The sequence below is a fragment of the Lynx rufus genome, unplaced genomic scaffold, assembly GCF_022079265.1.
Source record: "Lynx rufus isolate CCGP_SWC_20201006 ecotype Redwood Valley unplaced genomic scaffold, mLynRuf1.p SCAF_11, whole genome shotgun sequence".
In the NCBI taxonomy this organism is placed as follows: Eukaryota; Metazoa; Chordata; class Mammalia; order Carnivora; family Felidae; genus Lynx; species Lynx rufus.
Genome location: NW_025814825.1, coordinates 31,459,305 through 31,482,902, shown reverse-complemented (window position 1 = coordinate 31,482,902; position 23,598 = coordinate 31,459,305). Strand labels below are relative to the sequence as shown.

Genomic DNA, 23,598 nt, shown 5'->3' with positions numbered 1-23,598 from the left:
AAAAAAGAGGGGATTATCTAATATTAAATTTTAAGTTGTAGATCTTTCCTCCTGAACCCTCAGTGAAGTGTTTTTATATACAAATGATATATAAGTGGTTTATATATTTTTGGATTTGTTTTAGTTCTTATGTTGTTGTTTGTGTGTTTTGGTGAGATTGGCACATAAGGTTGCTGGAATTAATGTGATGTGGAGAAGGAAAGTCATGTGAAGCTACTCTTACACTAAATCAATGTTCAGTGGAATTAGGGCTCAGAGCCACTTTCCAAAATCCACAGCTTGGAGGCCCAAGGCAAACCCAGGCCATCTTAAAGGGGAGGTGGTCCTAGCCTACCTCTGGTTGTTACATTTTTACAGCACTCTCCTTCCCTGCCTTCTTGTGCTGCTCTCCGCACTGGGAGAAGGTTCTGACTCTGGTTGGTGTGGAAGACGTATCCTTTCTCCCAAGGACGAAGGACTGGGTGTCCTGGCTTCTAATTGTCTACTGGTTCTCCAGCCTTCCAAAGTAGGTTCATTCCAAATCTCTGTTTTCCAACATCCACCTTGAGATAGGCCTCTCCCTTAGATTGAGTTCCTTGATTTCTTAAGGCCATTCTTTGGAGTTTGAGAGTAGCTTTGAATCCCAGCATCAAAGGCAGCTAATGTGAACAACCAGTTCTTCTTTATTCATAATTCCGTCTGGGGAGTTTTCGGACCCTATGTAAAACAGTGTTGGGTGACCTATGATTGTAGAATGTCTGACCTCGGTGTGATCCTCTGTAGCATTTTCCTACAGTCTCTGCAAAAATTGGTCCTATCTTCCCACATCCTTCATTACCAATTTTAAGACTATCTTGAAATTGGTAATGACCCATGGGGGAGGGGAAGGAAAAAAAAAAAAAAAAGGACGTTAGAGTGGGAGAGAGCCAAAGCATAAGAGACTGTTAAAAACTGAGAACAAACTGAGGGTTGATGGGGGGTGGGAGGGAGGGGCGGGTGGGTGATGGGTATTGAGGAGGGCACCTTTTGGGATGAGCACTGGGTGTTGTATGGAAACCAATTTGTCAATAAATTTCATATAAAAAAAAAAAAGACTATCTTGAAAACACTATACAGTGGTTAAGTGCTAGACTCTAGAACCAGACATTTAGGGTGTGAATCCCTTTCCACCTCTTCTTAGCTGTGTGATCGTGGGCTAACTTAATTTCTCCAAATTTCAGTTTATTCACATGCAAAGGAAGGAATAAAAATGCTATCTGTAGGGATTTTGGGAGGATTTTATAAGTTTAATACATGTAATGTACTTAGAACAGCCCCTGGTAGATAGTGGGTACTAAGTAAGAGTTAGCCGTGATTATTCATGAGTCACTAGCATCTACGGATGTGGCTAAACTGGCATTCCCTTTTTCTTAGGGCTTTGCTCCAGTCTGATGGTTAGTTAGGGACATGTATAGAAGGAACTCATCAGTAGGCTGACATCTGAACTTTTGCATTTCCTCTCTTTCTTTCTTTACCTTTACTCCCTTTTACCCTGGGTGTAGGAATGGAAGAAGCTTAGACAGAAACGGCTTTTCCTGAAGAAGAGGAAAGGCCAGTATGTTCAGTGTTTTCAGTATTCAATCCAAATGACACCAATCCATGCTTGTCCTTCGGAGTTTATCTCTGAGGCGTCTATGTCCTGTCATGAGATACGGCTTCCCCAAAACTTACACATCTCACCTTATTTCATTGCTTACTCTGCCTAGGTGCCAACATGAAAGGAGATGATGAGAATTCTAGTTCATCACTTATAAAGACCTCTAGGTTCAGAGCAGATATGGGAATACATACATGCCATTTCTGTGCATGTTTCTAGTAATTAGATGCTGTTTTTTAATTCATTTATAGTGAATGGCAACAAATGCTTAATGAACAAATTTATTTTAGGAAATATGAAACTTCCAGAGAAGGTGGTAGTTTTGTTTGGGGTAGGATGAGGGATATATGGCGTGATCACAGAGAAAGAGGAAGCTAAGGAGAAGAAACCACATCTCAAAGATGCAGAGAACCTTGGCTGAGAACAGAATTGGAGAGGCACGAGAGCCTTGGTCTTGGGGGAGAAGTGGGGAAGAAGAGAGGAGGAAATGTCAGAGTAGAGAGGTAAGTGGTAAAAGGTGTGGCCATTGGATATAAAATAACTCTGTTGTTCTGTGGGGAGGGAGAGAGGAAGGTCAGGTTTAGGGGAGGAGTCCATCCTAACCTACAGTGGGTGCCTGTGGTGGGCTTACAATGCTATTTCTTGATCTATTTAATGTAGACTTTATTGATTGCCTGCTATGTTAAGAGAGGACTTAATTATTGAATTTGAAGAACTCCTATTCCAATTCCTCACAGCTTTGAGACAGTTATGGCTCAATTCTTACTTTATCAATTAGTTTTATAATGTACAATAAAATATTTAAACCTTTATTTCTTCTGTCAGGTTGTAACTCAATGTCTTGACTTCCCTTTTTGCAAGATAAGGTCTTTTTTTTCTTTTTTTTTTGGTTTCTACCCTCCCCTAACCTCATTCCCCCTTTCTTTTCCAACTCAAAAATTACAAGGTTAGAAAGATTAGGTTCTGTTCTTTAACCATATTACTGATCCAAAAAGTTGAAAAGCATTTAACATTAGGTAAACATGATTTACTCGACAGCCAGTTAGAGTCATCTAATTGTATTTCTTTCAATAGGTGAGTTAATTTGGCCTCCAAAAGCATAGGATGGAATACAAAACATAGGATTGAATACAAAATCCTAGGACTTTGAATACAAAACATAGGATTGAATACAAAAAATTCATTAGGGAAACACGTGTGAGAGAAAATGGACTGGAGCAAAGAGAGGCTGGAGAGCCATCTGACTGTGATTCATGTCTGTCTCCAAGTGTAGGAGAGAGAGAAGGAAGAGAAGTTGGGCAGAAGCATCTTAGAGTACAGTATAGGTTTGGTTTGTTTTGTTTAAAGATTTTATTTTTTAATCTCTACACCGAACGTGGGGCTCAAACTCACAACCCCGAGATCAAGAGTCACATGCTCCACCAACTGAGCCAGCCAGGTGCCCCAGGGTACAGTAGAGTTTTAAGTAAAATTTGGCAAGGCTGATCGAGAATCCTTGAGCCGAAGCCATCTGTCAGAGGAGTTGTGCGTCTCCCAGGTCAGGGCCCGAGTTGGTGTCCCTGCCATGGCAGCAAGAATGGCCTCAGTGCAAATTCAATAATGGATGTCCGCGTATAGCAGATGGGACCCTCAGTCTCCATGTAGCTGGAGATCTTAGAGGTGCTTCTCATGGCCACCACACTAGGGTTACAGTGTTATTGCCCCTGAACTATTCAGAGGAAACTATTCTAATTGTGAAGGCCAAATAGATTTTTATTTCTTATAATCCACCAATTATACAAAAGCATGCTGCATTTTCATTTGTTTTACATTTCTTTCATGTTCTTTAATCTCATCAATAAACACATATCATAAAAGAACCATCCTTGGGCCTGCTTGTGTTGTGGTTGATATCATTCAGGCATAGGCATATCATGGCCAAACTGTCAAAGTTTAATTGGTATAACAAATGTTACTGATTATAGGTAGAAACTGTCAAACAGTGAGGAGTGTTGCTGAACCAGGAGCAAGGAGAAGAAATCGTAGTCCATAACTTGTGAGATCTTAAGTGACATCACCAACTAGGATCCCAACTTTCTTATCAATATGTTTGGTTAGAGCAGGGTCTTCCTCGTTCCAAAGTTCTGTGGGTCTATGCAGTTTTTCTTGAACTGTGGTAATTTTCATCTTGGACTTTTAGAAAAGAATATTGCCTGGTTTTATTGTCATTGAAAGTCCAGCAGACGGAATGTGATCAACTGCTAAAGTCAGCTCTGCACCCAGAGAGGACAGAAAATGTTTTCTTTTGTTTTTTAATGTTTACTTACTTTTGAGAGAGAGAGAGAGAGAGAGAGAGAGAGAGGCAGAGAGAGAGAGGGGGAGACAGAGGATCCAAAGTGGGCTCTGTGCTGTTAATGTGGGGCTCAAGCTCAGGAACTGTGAGATCATGACCTGAGCCAAAGTCAGATCCTTGACCAACTGAGCCACCCAGGTGCCCCCAGAAAATGTTTAAAACTCCATTACTCTGAAGCTGGTTTTCCTGCCAGCTGATTTGCCTGTTGAAAGGGTTTATCTCAGCTTTTGTGAGGCTTGTAGCATAGCTTTAGTGCTGAACAAAACAGCTTCCAAGAGCACCTTCCATCTCGGAGAGAAGCATTTCTGTCTTCCTGAAGGGGCAAATTACCTGAAATCAATTACAGTCACTTTCCTTGAGCGTATTTTTTGGTTTGTCTAATAGGCAAAGAAATAAACTCAGGCCCGATAATTCTGGACTTTATCAGGCCAAATGATGAGCTTATCTAACTAGTCTGATTTTAGACCCATTTCACGGGCTTTGAGTCAACTAGTAAGGCCAGCTTTCAGAGGTGGGGACAAAAACTATGGAATTCAATTTAGGCAACTTTTATTAGACCTATTATATACCAAGCACTGTGTTATATACTGAGAAAGTCAAGTAAAAGCAAGATACTTGAGGAAATCTAGGATCCCCAGAATTAAGTCTATTAGCCTAATTAATTTTATTCTCTGTTTATGTTTTCCATATTGTAGACCAGAGGCTCTCAAACTTTGCAGTACAATAATTTCACCTAGGGAACTTAAAAATCATACTGTCAATTTAGTCAGCCTCTGAGGTGGGACCCACACACCAATAGTTTGTTTAACTTCTCAGGTGATTCCAATGTGTAGCCAAATTTGACGAACAGTTTTGTACACTCCTACCTGACAGCAGTGTTGTTATTAGTTGGGATCTTGCAGAATCTCAGACCCTCTGTGACATCTACAGAATCAGTATCTACCTAACAAAATGCCCAAGTTATTTGCAAGCACGTTAAAGTTTGATTAAGTGTTGCAGTAGGCCATGTTTCCCAAAGACTTCTGCGTATAAGGCAGCTCTTGTTTGCTGATTTCTAAAAACAAGTTAGATGAAATGAATACTCTTTTCTATGACTCACTCCCAATGGCCCCTGAATATGAGAGTTTTCTGAATTAGGTGGCAAATGTTGGAGTTACTATGTACTTTAAGGTAAAAGAACAGGACGGCTCCATAGTTCATACTGAGGTCCCAGAGAAAGGCCATGGGGAGGGGGAAAGAGAGAGCTGATCCTGAAAATCCAATTTCGCAGTGGAAAGGGCTAAGGTATATATGCACGTGAGAGAGGAGAGATGGAAACTTTTAGTGGGCAACTCTGATGGATTTTGAAGAGACTCTTAATATAATTGATGAGGTAGAATTTTGGGAAGAGATTCAAGGTAATCCTAGGTTATCTGATTCTACTTTAGCTGATGTGGCTCCAGAATTCTAAGTTAGGCTGACATTCTGAGGCAAGACCCTTCCCAAACCCGATTGATCATTATTCTTGCTCTTCCTTCAGTTATTTCCCCTAACCTCTTTATTTGGAGAGCTTGCACATAACAGGTTGAGAATTGTGTCTAAATTTGGACTGTTAACTTTCACCTAACACATATACAATTGCCCTTAGGATTTCTAGTTGCAAATGAAATGCATAGGATATAGAACAACAAGGCCACCCACCAGTGGTGTTGTAGGCTGTAATAGCCATTTCCCTACCTGGCTAATCCTCAGGATCACTTTGGGTGCTTTGTAAATATGTAAACTTCCAGATCTCACCCCTAGAGGTTCTAGTTTAGTAGTCTGTGGGGGGAACCTAGGAATTTTATTTTTAAAAAGCTTAATCAGTGACTCTAATTTAGGGTTAGGGTTGTGAACCACTGATACGATGGAGAGAGAGTACACTACAAATTTAGGTTAGGTCTGGTTTTAAGTCCTAGTCTCATCACTTAGTAGCTTACTAATATAGATAGATTAGATAGATAGATAGATGATGGATAGAGAATATATTCTCTGTCCTTATTTTCCATATTTTAGGCCAGAGGCTCTCAAACTTTGCAGTACAATAATTTCACCTAGGGAACTTAAAAACCGTAATGCTAATTTAGTATATATCTCATGTATGTAATGTTTGGGCTTTGATGTCCAGATATTTCCATGCCCACTCTTATTCTCTACTTTTGTCACCTTGAATTTGAACTAGTCATGTTCAAGACCTGGAGACCTCACAGCAGCTGGTGAATAGGGTGGTGATGGCCCTTTCAAGGGCTGCTCAGCTTTACTGGATATAGTTTATTCAATTAACACAGTCCATAATGCCTCTGGTTGTTTTATTTTTTGAAGTTGTCTGAATTACAGTTGGTAGCCATCACTACAGTGTGAGTTTGACTTCTTCCTTTCCTCCATCTTCCATATACCACTCCCTTACCAGGCTGCCCTCTATGATGCCAAGGTGGAGTGCAGATCTGAAGGAATACAGAAGAGGAATTAAGAGAACCAGAATAAGGAGACACAGCACTTCGGATCCCATCAGAAAGTTTACTGGGGGCTTCAGTGATAAGAATGACTCTAACTCCTTTCCAAAATATTTTACTTGCTACCGAGAAATGTATGGAGTTAGAAGGTATTAATTTGAATCTATATACCCATGGTGTTTTGGCTGTCAGTATCCACTACCAATTTTCCTGAAAATTTCACCCCTGCAGCTTGCAATCCATATGCTTCTAGGGGAGTCCATTTTCTCCCCATTCTTCGTTCAGGGTCAGCTATGTGTCTCAGGCCTAACTAATGAGCATAACTTCCTCCCTGGCCATGATGACTGATTTGAGAATGGCACATCACTTAAGGCAGTCCTATCAGAGAGCAAAGCTAGACTTCTTAAGCGGCTGGGAGAGCAAATACACTCTTTTCCACTGCATTGGGATAAGAGTACATGCGGCAGCCATCTTAGTATCACAAAGATGGAGCTTTCTCAGAATGGAGCCAAATCTGATCAGAGCTGGGTAGAGTGATTATGTCTTGGTCACACCTCTTAAGATTAGGTCTTGCTTGAAAACAAGATTTATTTCTGCTACTATTTTAAAAAATTTTTTTTTTTTCAACGTTTATTTATTTTTGGGACAGAGAGAGACAGAGCATGAACGGGGGAGGGGCAGAGAGAGAGGGAGACACAGAACCGGAAACGGGCTCCAGGCTCTGAGCCATCAGCCCAGAGCCCGACGCGGGGCTCGAACTCACGGACCGCGAGATCGTGACCTGGCTGAAGTCGGACGCTTAACCGACTGCGCCACCCAGGCGCCCCTCTGCTACTATTTTAAAGACAAGTTAGGATTCCATTATCTGTTGTTATTTGCAATGAGTAGCATTTTATATATAAACTTTTCCTCAACTTTTTAAAGAGGTATGGGTTATCTGAATTGAAGTGCTGAATGCTACCAAGTGACATAAAGCACTTTTAAAAGCCAAATGCTCAGGTATAGGATATGAAAAACATACCTTTAAATGGCATGGGTGGAAAAACCTACATATGGGTAGATACCAAGGAGATATTTTGGTTGGGGCCACATTAATAGGAGTATAGTTCATAGAAAAAAGAAAGGATCATTCTACTATAATCCTAAAACCTCAGTTTGGGTATTAAGTTAAACTTTGAGCACAAACCATTAGCAAAGGATAGAGACAATTTGGAGAGAACTAAAACTGACCATGATGGAGATGGGGGTGGGCTGAAAGAAAATAGCATGCTTAACTTAAAGATTCTTAGGGGACAGAGAGCAATTGTCTTCAAATACTTTTAGACATATATAGTAGACACTTGGTTTTTGGCTACTCAGCATCACTTGACTTACAATAACAGCCACTGATATGTATTTGGTGACTCGTCCCCTCAAATTTATCTGAACCTAGTACTGCCCCTAGACTATTAAATTACAATAGCCATTACATTCCCATTTTTGCTTAGGTCAGTTTGAGCTAGGTTTTATGCCACCTGCAATCAAGTTTTGATACAAAATGTCACCTCTAAAAAGGATTAGATCTTTGAGGCCCCTAAAGACAGACCAAAATGTATACACTTCAGGCCAAAAGTATGCAGTTAAATGGAAGGAACAAATTTCTAAGATTAGGACTATCTGAAGATGAAATTATCATTTAGGAAGATAATTCAAGCTCCAAGTTTTGATGGTTAATTGATAAAGGTGAATGAACTCTGAGGTCTTTTTAAAACCTAAGACTCTCTGAAATTATCTCTAAATAGTTTTAAATTTTAGGAAGGCAAGCCCAAAATTAGTGACAAAACTTACAGTTATTATAAGCATACTAATTTTAGTTCAGTGTTTTATAGAGTTGTATTTTTCATACACCAATTTTATACTTTCTTGGTGTTTATGACTTCTTATATGTTGATATGTTATAATATCTAGTGAATTTTATTTATTTTTTTAAGAGAGTGAGCATGAGAGAGAGGGGCAGGGGGAGAGACAGAGAGACAGAGAGAGACAGAGAGAGAGAGGGGGAAAGAATCTTAAGCAGGCTCCACACTCAGTGTGGAGTCCCACGTGGGACTCTATCTCATGACCCTGGGATCCTGACCTGAGGCAAAATCAAGAATCAGATGCTCAGCTGACTGAGCCACCCAAGCGCCCCTCTAGTGAATTTTAAAGTCACTTAATAGGGGCGCCTGGGTGGCGCAGTCGGTTAAGCGTCCGACTTCAGCCGGGTCACGATCTCGCGGTCCGTGAGTTCGAGCCCCGCATCAGGCTCTGGGCTGATGGCTTGGAGCCTGGAGCCTGTTTCCGATTCTGTGTCTCCCTCTCTCTCTGCCCCTCCCCCGTTCATGCTCTGTCTCCCTCTGTCCCAAAAATAAATAAAAACGTTGAAAAAAAAATTAAAAAAAAAAATAAAGTCACTTAATAGACTCTAAGTATTTAAATAGAGGCTTATAGTTGTGTCATTGTTTTGATATCATAACTGTATTACATTGTGTGCAAATTCCTTACTTGGGAATATAACCTTAATTACATTATTCCCAGTGGGGGAAAATGACTTGCTGCAAAATAAAATATTTGCTGCAGAGTGTAACACAAGCTTCTACTGATAGGTCAGGACTTCAGTCCCAAATTTCTGAAATACTTAAGATCATTCCCTTCCCATTCTTCTTTCTTTTTAAAATTTTTTTTTTCAACGTTTATTTATTTTTGGGACAGAGAGAGACAGAGCATGAATGGGGGAGGGGCAGAGAGAGAGGGAGACACAGAACCGGAAACAGGCTCCAGGCTCTGAGCCATCAGCCCAGAGCCCGACGCGGGGCTCGAACTCACGGACCGCGAGATCGTGACCTGGCTGAAGTCGGACGCTTAACCGACTGCGCCACCCAGGCGCCCCCCATTCTTCTTTCTTGAATAAGCAAATGAGCAAAATAAACAAAAACAGCAGGGGCTTAAGTAAAACAAACATTTTTAAAAATTTAATTTATGAAATACATTGTAGTATGGATATATGTTTGAATATGCATTGAAAAAATATCTGGAAGGATACATATTAAATTGTTAACAGATTACCATGGGGGCATAGAATTAGGGAAGGGTGAGGGGAGTGCTCTTATTTTAAATTCATATGCTTCTGTTAAGTTTGAAATTTTACAGTGAGAATTCATTACTTTTATAATAATCAAAACCATAACAGGAAAAAAAATTTAAAAAGTAACAAAAAAGTAAAAAACACACAAACATATATACAGTAGTTTTAAGAGCTACAGTAGAGGTATGGAGAATTAAATCACATGGCACACTTTCCCACTAATACTGTGGTGGTAAATATAATTGTGTAGTCCATAATCAAAGAAGCAACATTAGAGATGCTACTTTTAGCAATATTCCAATTAACAATGTCCCCTGGGGTAAGCGCCCTTAAGCAGTGACCCTTCAAGATGGATATTAAAACTGAAAGGATCTATAGGAAAACATGTCAGTCTGAAAACTTTAGACAAAAGAAAAAGATTCACAGAAGTAACTTCAGAATACTAAAATAGTGAACCAAAGACCAGAAATTGGGGGTATGAGAATGATCCAGTCCAGACCGAAACCCAAATCACTGAAATCTTGTTAATCTAGGGATGTATGTTAGGGACATCTATTTTACCCATTTGTATATCATTTCTCCCAATTTCCCAATTAGTCTGCTTTCAAGCTTAACGATTTTAACCTAAAAATACTGCAATTTTAATGTGAAAGAATAAAATTAATTTCATCTAGATTAGTTTAAGTTCATTCTTCTAGTTAAAAGAACCAGAGAAACTTGAGATGTGATTTTCCATTCATTTTTTTTTCTCACAACTATTTCTAGCTACTTAATGAACATTTTGGGAGATAATGCTTGTGATTTCTCATGGGTCCCTTAGTTCTGTATTTAAAGAATTTTTTTTTCCTGTTCTAGATTTTTCTCCTTTTATTAAAGTCACCATAGATAACAAGTTTTTTATTATTATGAACATTTTTCTTTCACCAAAGAGGATTCTTTAGGTGACTATCAGGTTCTCAAAGTGAGAACATCTGTAACTGAAGGGTTCATCTTCTGCAAGCTACACAGTTAAACGCTTAACTAATATAATTCTGCTGAAAGAATATTCCTGACCTAGGTGTCAAGCGTTTATGCAGAATTATACTCACTGTGTGAATAATATGGGAAATTTGATAAAATTTAATAAAAACTTATTATAAATAACAAAGATAAAGGGTATAAAGTCATAATGACCAAACCATTTTTAAGAGTTATAAGAGCTGAAATGTTTCTGTTTCTCAAAGGATTATATGAATTTAAAAGAGAAGAAAACATCAAAAAGATTCATCATTACATATATAAAATAGTATTTAGCATAATGCTTAGTACATAATAATCATTCAAAAGAATGGGCTCTATAATGAACAATGGATTAAAATAATAAACAAAAAATACAACCCAAAATGGAGACAAAAGCTTATAACTAATCTCCTAGAGTATGTGTTTAAATAGAAAGTCGAAGTTCACAGAGAGCGGTAATGAATTCTGCATTTTCTGGATCTACCTTTTGGGCCCTCTCATAGTACTCAGCAGCTTGCCTCTTTTCTCCTTCCAGCTTGTAAACAAACCCTAGGGCACTTAAACTCTGCACATCTGAAGCATTGTGACCAAGTCTCTTGATAGCTAATTTCTTCAGAGCACTTGTCAATTTGGTGCGTAAGGACGACCGGTCTTTGACCTTTAAGGCTTCTAAATAATGGTGGATAGCAGTACTTTCCGATTTGCGGTGAAATTCCTGAAAGCGGCCATAGTGATAGTGGATCTGATGTTTGTGATCATCAGTTATGTTCTCCAGACGAAGGGCTTTCTGGAAAATGTCTTCAGCATTGCTATACTGGCCTCCCTCAGCATACATATTGGCCAGATCCGTGTAGGCAAATGCAAACATAGAGTCTCTTTCCACAGCTGCTTTGAAATGAGATATAGCAGATGTAATTAGCTCATCAACTTTTAGTTTATCCTTTCCTTTAGGTCTGTTGCGCGTAGCCTTCTTGATTTGGATCATTTGTGCCCTATAGCAAAGTCCCATCTGGTGATGCAGGAAAGAAGAGGTTGGTGTCACCTCCAAGGCCTTTTTCAAAAGTTCAAGAGCTTTGTCCCAGGAATTTTTTCTCCTGTAGAATTTGGCTGCATAACGAAGGACATAAGGTTGGGATGATATTTGGTCCAGGATTTCTTCAATATACCTTTCCCCTTCAGCTTCTGCATGTACATCTTGAAGCTTTAGTGCCAGAAAAACTTTAATGTAGGAGTTATCTGGGTTCAGGGTAACAGCTTTCCTCAGAGGACCCAGAGAAAAGCTCTTTATAGACCCCTCTCTGTCAGAATCATCCAGCCGATACACCGTGATGGCATAGCCAATGTTAAATTCTGGATTGTCAGGTTCCACTTCCAAAGCCTTCTCAAAAGCTGCTTTAGCCTTTTGGTAATACTTTCCTCCAAATTTCAAGAGTGCCCACCCTTTTTCACAGTCAATCTCAGGACGCTCCAACTTGTAGTTAGAAGGACTAGACAATTTCTTACAAACGTTTGCTATCTTGTCTATATACTTCTGAGCTTCTTTGAGCTGGTCCATGTGATAATATACCCAGGCATAGTTTCCCCAAGTGACCAGACTTCGTATTTCCTCTTTGTCTGAATGTTCTCGCCGGATTATTTCTTCTGCTTGTTCCAAGCATTCTAGGGCATCTTGATTTTGGCCTTTTAGGTGTTTCACATAGGCCAATAGGTTATAAAGAGTGAGTCTGGATTTTGTGGTAAGAAATTCAAGCTGTTGCCCAATTGTATCTTCCACATCAAACAGGTCAATGTCTTCCTTAAGTAAATTCCATGTAAAGTGACATTCTAACTCCAACAGAAGGGCCTTCAAGGAGTCCTTAGGAATTTCACTGCAAAGATAAAATCCTTTTTAACTTTGAAGAAATAAAGGAAATAATCAATCTTTAAACCTTAAATACTGTTTTTTGCTTAACAACACTTCTATCTTTTATTTGATCTTACAGTTCAAGCACTAGTCCCCTACAACTTTACACTAATTTCCTTGGTGTAGAGTTAAAGTCTAGAAATATTCTCATTATTTATTGCAAAAGCAGCTCTGGAGAGATGTCAGGGTTTTCTATGTCACAGAATATATATTTCCTTTGGCAGTCACTAACCCACCAGTACCTCCAATTTTTACAAAAGGGAATTTAAAATGTTTTTATTTACTTGCCTTAAAAATTAAGAATAATAACTATATACACAGTCAATAATTAATATAAAAATTACACTTCTGTATTATGAGTAGGAAGGGGGAGAAGAGGAGGTGAGAAATAAGAAAAAGAAGCACACTGGAGGAGACACAGAAGCCATACCAATGCATCATTTTTGTGAAAGAAGGAAGGACGAGAAGGAGAGAGAGACGAAGGAAAGGAAGGAAACCCCACAGAGAGAAAAGTCACAGAAACACACAGTAACTGGTATACCACAAGATGAGGAGAAGCATAAGTTTGAGACAGATAAAAGGAGAGTAACAGATATTTCCAAATAGATGGGGAAAAGGCAAAAGGAAATTTAGTAAGCTTAGTAAATTTGATATTAAGTGCTACATCCTTCTGAACTCTGGGGTTGTGGGCAACAATAGCTAATACTTATTATTACCCTATCATTGCCCCTAAAATTCACTTTACAATATTTGTTGAGCTCCCTTTGTGCAAGGCACAGTGGAATATCTGCAGGGCACACTGGAAACACTGTCTCTGAAACTAGGAAGATGAAAGGGAAAGGAAGGACAAGGAAATATTTATTCATTACTGAGAACCTTTTATGTGTAAGATTTTCTAGATAACCCTTGGTATGTAACTGCGAACAAGACACAGCCCTGCTTATACAGACCTTATAAGTAGTCAATTACAACTCAGCATGAAGTTTCTTGCAAGTGACCCAGGAAACATACGTAATCCGATGCTGTGGACATCCGTGGTTTTTACTTGGTAAGGATGCCTCTTTTGGTTTCCATTTCTGGAACATCTCCCTCTACTCTCAGTCTATGTGATTTGAAATGGGATGTCTACTGCTTAGTCTGGAAAGACACATGATATTCCGGCCATCACCTGGTCCCAGGGATTTATTCAGAGATAGTCCAATTAAAATACAATTGTGCTGAAATGGGACTCTGATAGAACTATCCACCTTCCTTCTAAAAATTTTAAGTTGGTATAAGCTTAGATTTGCCGGTGGACATCTTTCCAAACTCGGGGAGAGTCAGCCTGCTTGAGAAACAATCTAACAGAGAGGAAAGCACAGCTTAGATGGGAAGAAAGAGAAATTGTTCATGACAGTAACTAGTTTTGCCTGGATCACCTCGTCTACTCTGGACTTCTATTTACTTAAGGAAATAACCTCTCTCTGTCTGCTTAAGCCACTCTGAATTAGGTTTCTACTGTCTGCAACTAATTAACATTTCTGGCTTTATTCATTTGTTTTGCTGATAGTGGTGGTGTGGCAGTCAGGAAAGACTTTCTAAATCTACTATTAACTATAATTAAGAAATGTACAGAAAATAAATTCCTTAAGTCTTCTCTCAAAGATGAAAATTCCCTAATTATGGGATGAACAGTATACAGGGCATGTGTGTGTGAATGTATGTTTATTTCCCTTTCTGATGCACACAGAATCCTCCACCCACTTGTATGTGAAATATATAGTTATATAAATGTCTTTGGGAATTATAGTAATAGTGCCCTCAAAACATTTATTGACCACCTCATGTCATATATGCCAGGCAATATTCTAGTTGTATGGATATAGCAGTGAACAAGTTAGAAAACGGCCCTTTCTTCATGGCAATTCCATTCTGGGAGAGGAAGGAACAAAAGGAGTTGATGGAAAACAAATATGTAAACAAATCAATATGAAAACAAATGGACACTATAATTCCAGATAGTAGTAAGTGTTAATTAAACTAAGAAAAAAAAATCAGAGTAATGGGATTAAGGGTGATGGTGGTTGGGGGAGTACTTCTGTTATAATTGTGAATGAATAGCCTTTTTGAAAGGGGCAATTTGAAGCAAGAGTTTTTAAAAAAAAAAATCCCTCTGGCTGCTCTGAGGAGAACGGACAATCAAGCATCAAGAGAGGAAGCTGGAAAACTGATAGTACATCTTGGTTGAATAAATAATTTCCCTAAGAGCCTACAATGTAGAGGGCACTGTTCTAAGTGTTGGGATATACCTGTTAACAAAAGAGAAAAAACAACCTGACTTCATGTAGCTTATAATAGATAGGGCAGTGGTGTGTACCAAGAAAAGACAAAAAAAAAAATGGAAAAAAAATAAATGAAAGTATAGAGTATGTGAGATGGTAATAAAAAGAAAAATATAGCAGAAAGGGTGGTGGGGGGGGAATGGAAAGTTGGCAGGGTTCTGAGAAGTGGTTAAAATTTAAAGAACATGGCCAGAGCAAATCTCCCTGAAGGAGACATGAAAGAAGCTGTAGAGGAAATCCAAGGAGAGATGATGCAAGCTTACACTGTGGTTGCAGTATGGGGTTAGTGAGGACTGGACTCGTTATATTTGAGGCAGAGTTGACAGGTCTTTCTGATGGACTGGGTGTAGGGAGGGCCATAAGGAAAAGAGGAAATGCAGGATGATGCCTATGCTTTTGACTTCAGGAAGTAAGTTGATAAATCAAGAGGACTATTTGGAAATATTAATTTTGAGATGTCTATTACACACTCAAGTGAAGATACCAAGTATGAAGTTGGATATTAATGAAGAAAATACCAGGAACAAGGAGTGAAGTTAGAACTACAGATATAAAATTGGGAGTCATCAACATGCAGATGAACTTTAAAACCACAATATCTAGAATGAAATTACCTAAGGAGTGAGCATAGACAGAGAAGGTCAAAAACTAAGCCGCAGGACACTCTAAATGAAGCAGAGTAGAATGACCAGGAAAGGAGGCCAAGAAAAAATAATCAGTGAGGGAGCTGGAAAACTAAGAAACCTAGTATCAATGAAAGCCTAAGGAAGAAAATGTTTATTTTGAGAAAGAGAGATCAATATGCAAGTGTACAATGATTCTAAGAGATTGAGTAATCGAGGACAGACAGGAGATCACAGTTTTAGCAGGAGTAAAGCTGTGGAGGACCATGTTAAGTGTTTCACTAGAATGGTAGGGATGAAAATATTACTGGAGTGGGTTGAGGGGATAATGCAAGGTAAAGAAGTGGATATGGGGAATACAGGCCACTCTTATCAAGGAATTTTGCTATGAAGGAAGTAGAGAAATAGAGCTATATCTGGAAGGAAGGTAGGAGGCTGAGGGAATCGTCAAAATAATTTTTACTCACAATATTTTTAATAACTTAATGATATGCCAATAGGAATAATCCAGTAGTAAGGGAAAAAATGATGCTTGGGGGAGAGAGGTGAGGATAACTGCAAGAAAGATAGAACATGATGCAGAAGCGAAGCTATACATTGTTAATATTCAAATCTTTATCTCCAGTCTCAAACTCCTAACCATGTCATCCAGCCCTTGACTACTTCTCTGGCCTCATTTTGTACAACTTTCCTCCCACTCACTGCACTCCAGCCATACAGTCCTTTAAAAAAATTTCTTTGTTATTTCTTCTGCGAAGTACGTATCTACCTAAGGGCATCTGCATGTACTTTTTATTCCCACATTCTGTGAACTTTTCCTAAGAGAGTTCTAGGGCTTACTTATTCTCACGATTCTTGTCTTGGCTCAAATGTCAGCGCTTTAAAGAGTGGTACCCCTAATCACCTTAGCTAAAGCTGCACCCCCACCTTGCCAGTCATCCTAAAGTCTAGTCTATCATATTTCCCTTTCTGTAGAGCACTTACATCAATATTTGGTGGGGAGTGAGAAGGAGGAGAAGAATGCTTTAAATCACATATGGTGGGGCGCCTGGGTGGCTCAGTTGGTTAAGTGTATGACTCTTGATTTTGGCTCAGGTCATAATCTCATATGCCAGGCTAGTGCTGGGTGTAGAGTCTGCTTAAGATTCTCTCTCTTCCTCTGCCCCTCCTCTGCCTGTGCATGCATGTTCTCTCTCTCAAAAAAACCCAAAAAATATGAGATTTAGGTTTTAAATGGAATCAGACAGAGTCTTTAGGAACTGGAAAGGGGCTGTCCTAATAGCAAAAAGTAACAGAAGAGTTAGAGAACTGAATTAATTGCACATTAGTAGTAGTGATTGGAAAAATAAAACCATTTCATATTTATAACTCAAATACTACTCCATGAATTGTTTTCCAATTTTTATAAATACTAAATGTAAACATAAATAATTGACTTAATATTATATTTAGGGGGCATTTAAGTTTATAATTAATTAATAAAATTAAATATACAGGTCTCACATTTTAGCATATGTAGTAGGTTCTACACCAGAGCTTTCCAAAAGAACTTCCTGCAATGATGGAAATGTTCTTATGTGTGCTGTATAATATGACACACTGGCCACATGTGGCCACTGATTACTTGAAATGTGACTAGTACAGGTAAGGAATCTAATTTTTTATTTACTTTTAATTAATTACAATAACCACATATATGACTAATGGCTACTATATGGGATGGGAGAGTTAGAGACACTGGGCCTATAGGGCTTAACAGATAAAAAGATTTCAAGCCCAACAGGTTAGAGCTTTCCTTTAACTTGAAATTTCTGCTATTTATTCAAGGTGAAGAGCTAAATTAAATGACAGACGAGAACATATTTAAAAAAACAACTTTGGGGCGCCTGGGTGGCTCAGTCGGTTGGGCGTCCGACTTCAGCTCAGGTCACGATCTCGCGGTCCGTGAGTTCGAGCCCCGCGTCGGGCTCTGGGCTGATGGCTCAGAGCCTGGAGCCTGCTTCCGATTCTGTGTCTCCCTCTCTGTCTGCCCCTCCCCCGTTCATGCTCTGTCTCTCTCTGTCTCAAAAATAAATAAAACGTTAAAAAAAAAAAATTTAAAAAAACAACTTAAACAAAGGACCTGGGCTCACTGCAGATTCAGTTTGTTAGTATGAATATTACATTATTTATAACATACTATCTAGAATCAGATGAGTACTCAAAACAAAACAAAACAAAACAAAAAAACCCTGAAGCTGGGGCTCCTGGGTGGCTCAGTCGGTTGAGCATCCGACTCTTGATTTCGGTTCAGGTCATGGTTTCACAGTTCGTGAGTTCGAGCCCTGAATCTGGCTCTGCAATGATAATGCAGAGATGCTTGAGATTCTCTCTCTCACTCTCTCTTCCCCTCTCCCTATGATCTCTTTCTTTCTCAAGGTGAATGGATAAACTTAAAAAAAAAAAAAAAAAAGCAAATACAGAAACATAAAAAAAAAAAAAGAAAATAACAACCCTGAAGCTACCATTCATTGATAGTTTACTATATTCCAGGCAGTGTGCCAAGCACTTTATACGAATTATATGTAATTTTTCTAAGAATCTTTTATTATTTTCCCAATTTTATGGATGAAGACAGGGAGCTAAGAGTTTAAAATACGTTTCCAAGGTTACACAGCTATAAACTGGCTGAGCCCAGATTCAAACCTAGTTCTGCCTGACTGAAAAGCTAATGCCTTTCGACCATAATGGTATACTGCTTCTTTAATATAAAAATTAGAGGTTGTTTACAGAAGAGCTTGCTTTAAAATATGTGATATATATAATGTATTTAAAATTCACTTTGCCTCAGGAGGACCTAAAAAAATAAAAATAAAAATAAAGGGATTTTAGAGAGCAGCTTAAAGAGCAGGTAAGAGGTCTGTGTGGCTGCCCATTAGAAAGGATATGCCAGATATTTACTTAATGGTCTCAGGTTAAGAAAACAATGGTTTCAAATATGAACCCTCATTCTAAAGTCACAACATTGTACATTGCTGCAGTTGTTTTAGATGAACTACTTCTCACCAGGACTTGCTGTGCACAGTGCTTTAGATAAGGAGTGGCAGAGAGATTTACTTAAGGATGATTAGTGATTCTCTCAAACAACAAAAAAGCTGGGTAAAAATATTTTAAAAATGAACCAGTGGTGCCTGGGTGGCTCAGTCAGTTGAGCGTTCTACTTTGGCTCAGGAGTTGGGCTCTGTGCTGACAGCTCAGAGCCTGGAGCCTGCTTTGGATTCTGTGTCTCCCTCTTGCTCTGTCTCTCTCTCTCAAAAATAAAGATTAAAACATTTTTTTGAAATGGTGCAAAGGAAGGGCAAAACTCTTAGTTATCAAGATCCAATTATCATCATTATTAAGAGAAGTGAATTAAAATATTTTTTCCCACAATTCAAGACTTTCTAACGTAGACCTGATGATCTTCCAATATTTTTCTTTGATCTCTGATCTTTGCCCTAAATTCCAAACTTAATGACTTTTTATTCACATCTTCAGTTAGAAGTTCAACTGGCATCTCAGGAGCACCTGGATGGCTCAGTCAAGCATCCAACTTTGGCTCAGGTCACGATCTCACAGATGTGAGTTCAAGCCCCGGGTTGGGGTCTGTGCTGAAAGCTCAGAGCCTGTATCCTGCTTCTGATTCTGTGTCTCCCTCTCTCACTGCCCTTACCCTGCTCACACTGTCTTTCTCTCTCTCTCTCAAAAATAAACATTAAAAAAAATAAATAAACATTAAAAATAAACATCAACTGGCATCTCAAATAAACATAGCCAATCCAGAAATCTGGATTCCTTGAGCCTGCTCCTCAGGACCTCATCTTTTTTGGCACCTCTTAGTTCCACAGGCCAAATAATCTAGGAGAAATCTGATTTCTCTTCTTCCCTCAACCTCTCATCCAATACAACAGGAAGTCCTGTTAATTCTATCACCCAGATACATCTCAAATCCATCCACTTTTCTCCATTTCTACTCCATTTCTTCCTAGTCTAAACCACAATCACCTTTCCTTTGAGGTGGAGCAAATATCTGGTCTCCCAGCATTGGCTCTTGATCCCCTCAGAGTACTAGTAAACTTTTGAAAATGTGAACCAGATAGGTCAGTCTCATGCTTAAAATCTCCCAATGGCTTCCCAACACCCTTAAATATTAATCCAGCCCTTGTCATGTCCTAGAAGTCCCTAAAGGACTTGGTATTATCTATCTGTCCAACCTTTTCTCCTCCTACTTTCCTCCTCATTCACTGTTTTAGACATATTGACCTTCTTTCTCTCTCAAACATATCAAATTCAAGGACTTTTATCCCTGTTGTTTTTATTCTTGCAATATTCTGCTCCTAAGTCTTTACATGACTAGTTCTTTCCTGTAACTCAGTTCCAACATTCCCTACCCAAGAGGCCACCTGTGGCAGAACTATCTAAAATAGCCCCCTCCATTCTAGATCACTTTCTTAGCCCATTACACTATTTTATTTTCCTTGTAGCTCTTAACACTTTCTGTATTGATCTATTGTTTATCTATTTCCCCCATTAAAGGCAATTTTTTTAAAATGTTTGTTTATTTTTGAGAGACAGAGACATGGCACGAGTTGGGGAGGGGCAGAGAGAGGAAGACACAGAATCTGAAGCAGGCTCCAAGTTCTCAGCTGTCAGCACAGAGCCCGATGTGGGGCTCGAACCCACCAGCCTGTGAGATCATGACCTGAGCCAAAGCCGGATGCTCAGCCGATTGAGCCACCCAGGCACCCCTATTTCCCCCATTTTATTTTATTTTTTTAATTTAATTTTATTTTTTTAACGTTTATTTATTTTTGAGACAGAGAGAGACAGAGCATGAACGGGGGAGGGTCAGAGAGAGAGGGAGACACAGAACTGGAAGCAGGCTCCAGGCTCTGAGCCATCAGCCCAGAGCCCGACGCGGGGCTCGAACTCACGGACTGTGAGATCGTGACCTGAGCCGAAGTCGGACGCCCAACCGACTGAGCCACCCAGGCGCCCCTATTTCCCCCATTTTATTTTTTTTAATTTTTTTTCAACGTTTATTTATTTTTGGGACAGAGAGAGACAGAGCATGAACGGGGGAGGGGCAGAGAGAGAGGGAGACACAGAATCGGAAACAGGCTCCAGGCTCTGAGCCATCAGCCCAGAGCCTGACGCGGGGCTCGAACTCCCAGACCGCGAGATCGTGACCTGGCTGAAGTCGGACGCTTAACCGACTGCGCCACCCAGGCGCCCCTATTTCCCCCATTTTAAATTAAGCCCCATAAGAATAGGGACCTTGTTCTGATTTTTGTATTTCACTACTGTGTCCCTGGAATCTATTATTCCAGGCAATTAACAGAAGCTCAATAAATATTTGTTGAATGAATGTAGTTACATGCTGGCAACTTCTGGCACGTCCAGCCCAGAGGAATAGGCGATCAGCATAACAAGTACCTGGATTCCAGAGGAGGGAATTCTTACTAGTTCTTCGCTTCCTGCTAATGGCTCCAAACTTTTCTCCCACTGCAGTTCTCCCTATCCCACTTGTCTTTATATCTTGGCATACTCTCTGTCTGGCTCCATGTTTTGATTCTGAAAATAAGTTTTGGACTATGTCCTATGGTCCTGACTGGGAAACCTGGTATGGCTGTCCCGTGGTAGTTTGTTCCTTACTCTGGTGTAACTGCACCAAACTCAGAGGCAAGACATCTCCTTAACAGCCTGCCCAGATGGGTGACAAACGGGCTAACCAGCCCCCTGTCCATCCACAGAGTAAAATGAACATCTGCTTTTGTTGTGAAGGTTTACACCAGCCCCCCTCAAGAACGATAAGGAGGGCTGCCTCAGGTAATTTGAACGTGGTTGTGAGATCTCAATGGGCTATTCAGTCACTGAAGTGCCTTGCCCAGGCTCTGGAATTTATGCACAACTTGATGCCTCGAGAAATGTTATTTTTTAAACTCTGCTTAATTTTTAAATTCAGTCTCTGGGAAGCTGGCAGAGAGAGGCTATTGTGTCTGAAAAGGCAACATTTATCTTTAGGCAATTTGGGGCTTTTTCTCAGGAAGAAGCAGTCTTTCATCTTCCTTGGGAGAAAGTCCCCACTGGGGTCCACCCCTCTTCCAGCCCATCCTGCATACACATACAGAGCACCCCCCTTTTCCTCCTCGTTTCTTCAGGCACCTTCCTGATACCTCCCTCCCTTGTTACAGATGTGAGAAGCGAGGCACTTACTAAATTTCTTTTTTACTTAAAATAATAGTAAACATTTGCAAATATTAGGTACTACGCCGTGCATTAAGCCCAGAGGCCTAAGATTTGGATGCCAGTAATTTGCACAGATAAGGAACAGACTCAGAGCGTGGAAGCAACTTTGCTTTGGGTCACCCAACTAGTAGATGTTCAGAGTCAGGATTGAAAAGAAAGGGCTTTCAGCTTCAGGAGCCCCAAATCTCACCCGTCAACTTATTAACTGCTTCACTAATAATGCACCGGGCAGGGTGCCAGCCCCCGGGGATACGAAACGGGTGAGAAAAGGACCCCACCACCAAAAGGCAGTAAAGGAGACTGACGAAGACACCCCCGTAAAATAGCGGATTGGGGGGAACAATAAGAATCTGGACGCGGCACAAAGGCAGCTCCCAGGAAGGGAAGGACTCAGACCCAGAATCGGAAAGGCAAAATGGCAGTAGTAGACCTAGGTGACAACTGCAGGGCTGCGGCCAAACCGCGTCTGTCCTCCTCGGGGGGAATGGCAGCTGCGGTCCCGGTAAGGGGAGGAAGGCGACGGGCCTCAGGAGACGCGTGCCACGTAGAAGCCGCCCGGGAACGGCCCGGGGGCGGACGACAACCAAGCACGGCCGTCGCCGCCGCGGAGAAAAGCCGCAGGGAGGGCACAGGCTCCCGGGGCGCGTCGCCTGGCTCCCCGACCCGACAGTCCTGACCGCGGACGCCCTGGAGGGTCGGAGCTCCGGGGAAGCGCGCGCGGTCACCCTCCCCGCCAGGCCCGACTCCAGACGCCCGGGACCGGGACAGGGCTCTCGGGGAGCGCTCCGAACACGACGCCCGGCTGCAGGGCGCAAGGGGCTCGGCCCCCGGCAGGGCCGTGCCGCTGCGCTGGCAACGGAATGAAAGAAAAACACCGGCTTGAAACAAAGGCCTACGCAGTCTGAGAGCAGAAGCGGGGAAAGCCCTCACCTCATGGTGGCTGGGCGCTGCGGGCCGTCCGGGAGGGGGGAAAGGGGCGGCTGTCCCCTCGGGCTTTCTCCTCAGGACTGGGATCCCCAGCTGCCGAGCGGCGGGACGCGCGCGGGCGGGCGTGTGCGCGTGCGCGAGGAGTGCGGGCGGGCGGCGCGCGCTTCCCGCGGGGCGTCGGCGGCGCGAGGTCGCTGCCCAGGCGTGGGCTTTGTTAAACGCAGGACCCGAGCGGGAAAAGGAAACTGAAAAGTGAATCTGATCCCGGACTAGGCGGAGTCCAGTTCCAGGAAACGGAAACTTACGCGAGAGCTGAGTGGGGCCCCAGCGGGGCTGAGGAACCCAGGGTGGGGGTGGGGGGCACGTTTACGGACCTCGCGGTGGTTCGGTGTGGAATTTGCAGCTGGCCCTCTGGACTTTGGGCTCTCCCCTGTCTCGCTGAGCCTGCGTGGCGCTCGAGCAACCTCATTTATTTTTAAATAAAACGCCAGGAAATCGTTCAGCATTTTTGTCGTAAGGGTGGCAGCGATGCTCTTTCCAGCTTCCCGCATCCTAAGCTGAAACTGAAGCCCCTGCTTCCAGTCTTGATTCAAACAAACAAACAAACAAACAAACAAAACAGGTGCAGTGCTGTGCACCCGTGCCATTATTTCCGTTGGGCAAATTTAAAGAGATTTGGGGGGGGGGCATAATGCATATACATTTAAAAAGTTGATAGGTATTGCAGAATACCTTTGCAAAGAGGTTTATACACCTCCACTCACAGTTGTGTGAGAGTGCCTGCTTTCTGTGCCTTTGCCAACTGTTCTCCGTATAATAAGATTCGTAAAGATGGGGGTGGTATTTGTAGTCTAAGCAGAAAATGCCAAATACCCATAAACCAAAATTTTTGCTCATCTTGGATTTATTCGTTCATTCATTCAACAAGTTATATTGAACAACTGCTAAGAACCATTGTTCAAGACACTGTCAATATAGCAATGATGAAGATAGAGGACCTAGCTTTATGGAAGTTATCTTCTAGTATGGGAGATAGA

General features: G+C 41.1%; 1 protein-coding gene across 1 annotated transcript; it reads right to left on the bottom strand.

The window, feature by feature from the left end:
* Positions 1–9,381: 9,381 nt before the first annotated feature.
* On the bottom strand, positions 9,382–22,787 carry IFIT5 (interferon induced protein with tetratricopeptide repeats 5). The gene is made up of 2 exons (XM_047073148.1): positions 22,565–22,787; positions 9,382–12,388 (listed from the first exon to the last, which is right to left on the bottom strand). The coding sequence occupies exons 1-2, from the start codon at positions 22,567–22,569 to the stop codon at positions 10,945–10,947; spliced, it is 1,449 nt and encodes a 482-aa protein (XP_046929104.1). The 5' UTR covers positions 22,570–22,787; the 3' UTR covers positions 9,382–10,944.
* Positions 22,788–23,598: the final 811 nt, after the last annotated feature.